This window comes from Rhamphochromis longiceps, linkage group LG3 (assembly GCF_057381845.1).
Source record: "Rhamphochromis longiceps isolate RC_006_pf linkage group LG3, R_longiceps_female_GT1.1, whole genome shotgun sequence".
Lineage (NCBI taxonomy): Eukaryota > Metazoa > Chordata > Actinopteri > Cichliformes > Cichlidae > Rhamphochromis > Rhamphochromis longiceps.
In genome coordinates, this window is record NC_140559.1 from 70,459,651 (window position 1) to 70,464,614 (window position 4,964).

The window sequence follows — 4,964 nt, forward strand, 5'->3', positions numbered from 1 at the left end:
GGAGGGAGGGAGCAGTGATGATATGAAGTCAGAATACACATGTGGCAGACATAAGGGGGTCAGACAGGAGCAGCATCAGTCTCTGCTCTGTTTTGTTAATAACGTAGAAAAATAATTTTGTACAATCAAGCTACATCGACGGACGCTTTACCTCACGTACCCTAAAATGAAAAAGTAGTGACAGTAAGATGGAGGCTGCACATGACACCATGACTGAGTTCACAGCTGTTGCTTTGATTCTAACGTTTAAGACTTTTGGCATCGACTCCGTTTTAATAAATGAGTGCTGGGAGGCGTCGTTTGACTTCAGGAGCTCCTGCGATGCTCCTGCAATGCTCCTGCGATGCTCCTGCGATGCTCTTACTCTGCGGGAGAAAACCAAAAACCAAAAGTAGCAAACATGGAGCGATATGACTCGTTTAGATTTTGGGAAACGTGCATCGACAGGTACAGTGTCCTTTTCCCCGCGTCTTTAAAAATAATTCATGCATAGATCCCCCACTGAGAAAACCCTTTTATATACTTTCTCCTTTGTACACATTTTATATAGAACTATATATAATATCATTTCTCTATATCTATATTTTCAGAAAAATTCTTTCCACACAATAAAAAACAACAATTAAACAAATGCTTCAAACAAAACAACAAAAAGAGAGAAGATGGAAGAAAGAAAATCACGACTGAGGCCAGTTTGGCACTTTGTCATGAGAACATGACAGAACTCTGTTAGTTGACGGTAAATAGCGAAACTCTATTTTTCTTTCGTTTTTCTTCTCCCTCGATGAGAAATGAAACACAGCAGTACTTACTTGGCACCTAAAAATGCTGGTCGAATGAAAGATATCAGTGTTTTCATAGTTATATGTTTAGTGTACGCCTCCCGCCTCCAGACTGCTCAGCAGATCGGGAATTTTTAGAGAAGAGCAGGAGGGAGGCGTGTCAAATGAGAGGAAGAGAGCAGTAATAAAACACGGATGTAGAAAAGAGAAGCATAATGTGCACATAACACACAGGAGATGGAAAAAGAGATGACGCCAACGTAAAAAAGAGAAAACAGCGAGGAGCGAGAGAGCATTCGTCCCTTTGACAAATGTTGGAGGTCTTGAGCCTGGAAACAGCAGACCGTCTTTGAAAACAGTATCTTTGAAAGATCTGAGTCACCCACCCCAAACTGCTCATCTGCTGCTGGACACTTCAGTTGCACCTCCACATGCCACCAGTGGAGGGAGCTGCCAAGTTTCACAGCACATGACGCAGCAGGTGTAGTTGCTTTTGGAGAAAGAAGAGAATAAGAGGACAGAACGAAGGCCCACGTCTAGAGGCCTCCCTTCCAGAGCGGTAGCAGAGCCAGTGTTCCTGGTCCCTAGGTGGCGCTGTGTCGGGCCTGTCCCTACTATACCCTGGTGGTGGAGTGGGGGTGGGGCAGGGTGTTGTTGTGGCCGGTGGAGGGGAATGTGTTGAAGGCGTGAAGAGGCTGCATGCTGGTGATGGTGCTGGGGATTACGGTGATGGTGTTTGGCTTCATCAGCGGCACGTTGTCGGGGGCGCGGCGCAGCGCCAGGGTGTAGTCGGGAGGGCAGGCGGGCCGCAGGATGTCGTGGGGTCGCAGGGGCTCCATGTCATGGTGGGCGTCGTGCTCCCAGTCCTTCATCTGCAGGGACATGATCTCCTCCTCCTGGCTGTGAGCCAGGTCGTTGGCGGGGCCGCCCCGCTGAGGGGACAGCCGGTGCCGGTGCATCTCGTGCCGCTTGTCACGCTTGTAGTAAAGGGCGGCGAAGGCCAGGATGTTGAGGAAGAAGAGCGACGCTCCAACTGCAACTGTCACGCTCAGTTCGGTGGAGTAGTCGCGGGTGTGTCTGGGAAAGAGGTCCTGGGGCGGGCGCTCTGAGCCCTCGGGCTCAGGATCTGATGGGAAGGTAGGGTAAGGATGACGAGTGGTTCGAGGAACGTTGTTTCTGGGCCTCATGGTGCCGGGGTCACGGCCTGCGGGGGAGCGCGTAGTGGTGGGAAAGAGCACGTCGTGCAGGCTGTGAAGATGAGGGACTAATTCCAGCCAAAAGGCCACTTTGTTAGCTCTGTAGTTGTCTCTGACACGAGGTTTCAAACCGATGTGAAGGTACTGCTTGTCCTTCCAGTTGAACTTGGTCCAGATGACCTCCTCGAAGCGGTTGGGCTTGGTATGAATGAACTCGGTGTCCTGAGGGACGGGCAGGTTGGGGTCCCTGGTGGAGCATAAAGGTTAAACGTTTCAGTTCAAAGTTATATTCAGTCTCCATTATAAGTAACATGTGGCATCAATACACTGAATACAGACAGGAGGCCCATTCTCTGTGCAACCTTTAAACTATCTAAGACCAACCGGCTGCTCTGGCATCTGGATGCTTTTGGTGAACCAGTATGTTCAATTCTTCAAAGCCACACGGAAATTAAACTAGCAACCTAGATTCAAGTATTCAAGATGACTAGAAGGCTGTCAGAGAACATACAGTAACGTGTACAGTTTACACTACTGTGACATGAGGCCTACCCAGTCTTTGCGAAGTTAGTCCAGTAAGTCATGACCACAGCGCTCAGCATCACATCGTTCTTGGAGAAGTTGCACGGGAGCAGGTCCGTGGCACCGATCATCGGTACGCCGAACACGTAAGGTATCTCGTCTCCGTGCGCGGCGTCGGCCCACTCGGGCCGCGTCTCGGTTTGGCAGTGGTGGTAGAACGTGTAAAAGTAAACTGGGGACTGAAACTCAGCATGGAGTTTGGCAGTGGCCACAGCTGGTGCCACCCACTGGTGGTCCGTAAACAGGAAGCGAGTGAGAAATCTAGAGAGGAAAAAAAAGTCTTTCTGATAACAGAAGGAGTGACAGGCAGCAGAGAGGAAGCATGACTGCATTATCCAAACATGTCTGTACTGTGACTGTGGTCCGGCTGTGAGGGGTTCGCAGGCCGATCTGTCAGAAACACCGACACTGAGATTGGGAGCCCACTACCTGGGGGATGATAGCATTACTGCCCACAGAGCCTCAAAGGTTAAGGCGCAGACACGCCGTGATGTGGATGAGTGGCTCTCTTTAGCACGCTTGTCTTGTTTGATGCACTTCACTGGGCTCACATGTTACTGATTCCATTCTTTACTCGCATGTTTTAAACGCTTAAAGCACTTTCACAGGTTTTGATATTCTTTTGAAAATTCATGTGAACTCAAGCTGTCAGAATTGTAATGTAAGCTTTGATAATTGTCCACATTTGTCATTTTGACGATTATCCGTTTATTTTAATGAATACAGCAAACAGAAAAAAACGAACAAATCAACAAACGCGGCTCCTAATGAGACAAAACCTGATGATGCTGCAAAATGCAGTTAAGTGAGAGGAGGCTGTAAAATGGAATAACTGAAAAAGTGGCAGTGTACAGAGGTGGCGTCCTCACCCTCTGGGTAGCCGTAGAGGTTGTCAACAAAGTTGGGGATGGTGTAGTCGAACGCCGCAGCTGAGATGCCGTCGTTGTCCTCACTGTCGTCCACAAACTTCAGCCCCTCTCCCTGGTTCACTCCTATCAGGATGTCATAGTTTAGGAGCTCCCCCTGGTGGAGCAAATAAGGAAGAACATGCTGAGTGCTGGAACAGAGCCTGTGTGCATCACAAGTCTACAACAGGAAGTGCAGCTGAAGCACAGCTTTGTGAATTGGCAGCATTTCATTTCCCAGTAAACAAAATAAAGATTAGCTGTTGCCATGAAATTCCTACTATAAACTGTAAATACTGCAATATATGCAGGGTTCATACACATTTTTAGGGTCAAATTCAAGCACTTTTTAAGCACATTCAAGGTCAATTTTCAAGCTTTTCCAGCACACTACCAAAAAAGAAGCATGTTTCACTTTGCATCACCTCAGTAAGACCTTGTAAAAATTTAAACAAATCATCTGAGGTCGATTTAAATGTCTTTTGTTCCCCTTTTGTTAAAAGAGCAGCACACAAAAATACAGAAAAAGGAAACGGTTGCCTTACATGCATATAGTGTACAAACTCAAAAAAACACATTCCTCTTAAAAATGTGCAAATGTGAACAAATCAACTTGTTAGAGATCTTCATCTCCACTGTAAATAAACAACAAGCCAGAGAACAAGAAAACTGCACCAAACACCACAAACACCAACAAATTAATGTCTTCTCATCAGACATTGAAGCTTCTTTCCTGTGTGACATAAAAAATAAGAGACAGATGTTTGTTTGTTTTTTTAACTAGTTAAGCACCCACGCTCAGTCATCCACCCATTCACGCACACATTCACACACTGGTGATGTAGCTACAGCCACCCTGGGGCGCCACCAGGCCCTCTGACCACCACCAGTAGGCAACGGGTGAAGTGTCTTGCCCAAGGACACAACGACCGAGACTGTCCAAGCCGGGGCTCGATTACAAGGCGAACTCCTAACTCTTGAGCCACGATCGCCCAGTGGGGACATGGGGACATTTCAATTTCCAGCAGGAAGCTCCCCCTTTTTGTTAAACCCTTTAGATCAGGGGTCGGCAACCTGCGGCTCTTTAGTCCTTATAGTGCGGCTCCGCGTGGTTTGTGAAAATAAATTAGCTGAAGTGTATTTTATTTATGTTAGTTCTTTTTTTTAACTTGTAGTTCTAAATTGGAAGATTATTGTGATTTTGCAATATACAAATAAAATTATATTTTCTTATTTTTTCATCGCTCAAAATAAGCGTCACACTCGCGGAAGCCGGTGTACCCGGCGAAACGCCGTGCATTTATCGAGCCTTTCAACCCCAGATAGGCCAATTATGGCTCTTTGGCTCTTTGGGTCTTAAAGGTTGCTGACCCTTGCTTTAGATGAACAGAGTTTTTTAATTAAATACATAATCTTTAATAAATGTTCTCTTTTATAAAAAGTAGGATAATTAAAAAAACTTTTATTATACCTCTATTGAGTAGAAAAAAAACTCGTGT

At 46.4% G+C, this 4,964-nt stretch overlaps 1 protein-coding gene across 1 annotated transcript; it reads right to left on the reverse strand.

Annotated features, from left to right (window-relative positions):
• Nucleotides 1-796: 796 nt before the first annotated feature.
• Nucleotides 797-2,986, reverse strand: LOC146676614 (neuroligin-2-like). Its single transcript, XM_085402168.1, has 2 exons — nt 2,531-2,986; nt 797-2,225 (listed from the first exon to the last, which is right to left on the reverse strand). The coding sequence occupies exons 1-2, from the start codon at nt 2,890-2,892 to the stop codon at nt 1,397-1,399; spliced, it is 1,191 nt and encodes a 396-aa protein (XP_085258294.1). The 5' UTR covers nt 2,893-2,986; the 3' UTR covers nt 797-1,396.
• Between the last annotated feature and the right edge of the window lie 1,978 nt (nt 2,987-4,964).

Excerpts from the sequence above, each read along its gene's own strand:
- LOC146676614 (XM_085402168.1), bottom strand. The coding sequence starts at position 2,892 with ATGCAGTCATGCTTCCTCTCTGCTGCCTGTCACTCCTTCTGTTATCAG. Across the intron at positions 2,226-2,530 it reads ACTAACTTCGCAAAGACTGG|GGACCCCAACCTGCCCGTCC; the intron begins GTAGGCCTCATG and ends ATGCTCCACCAG.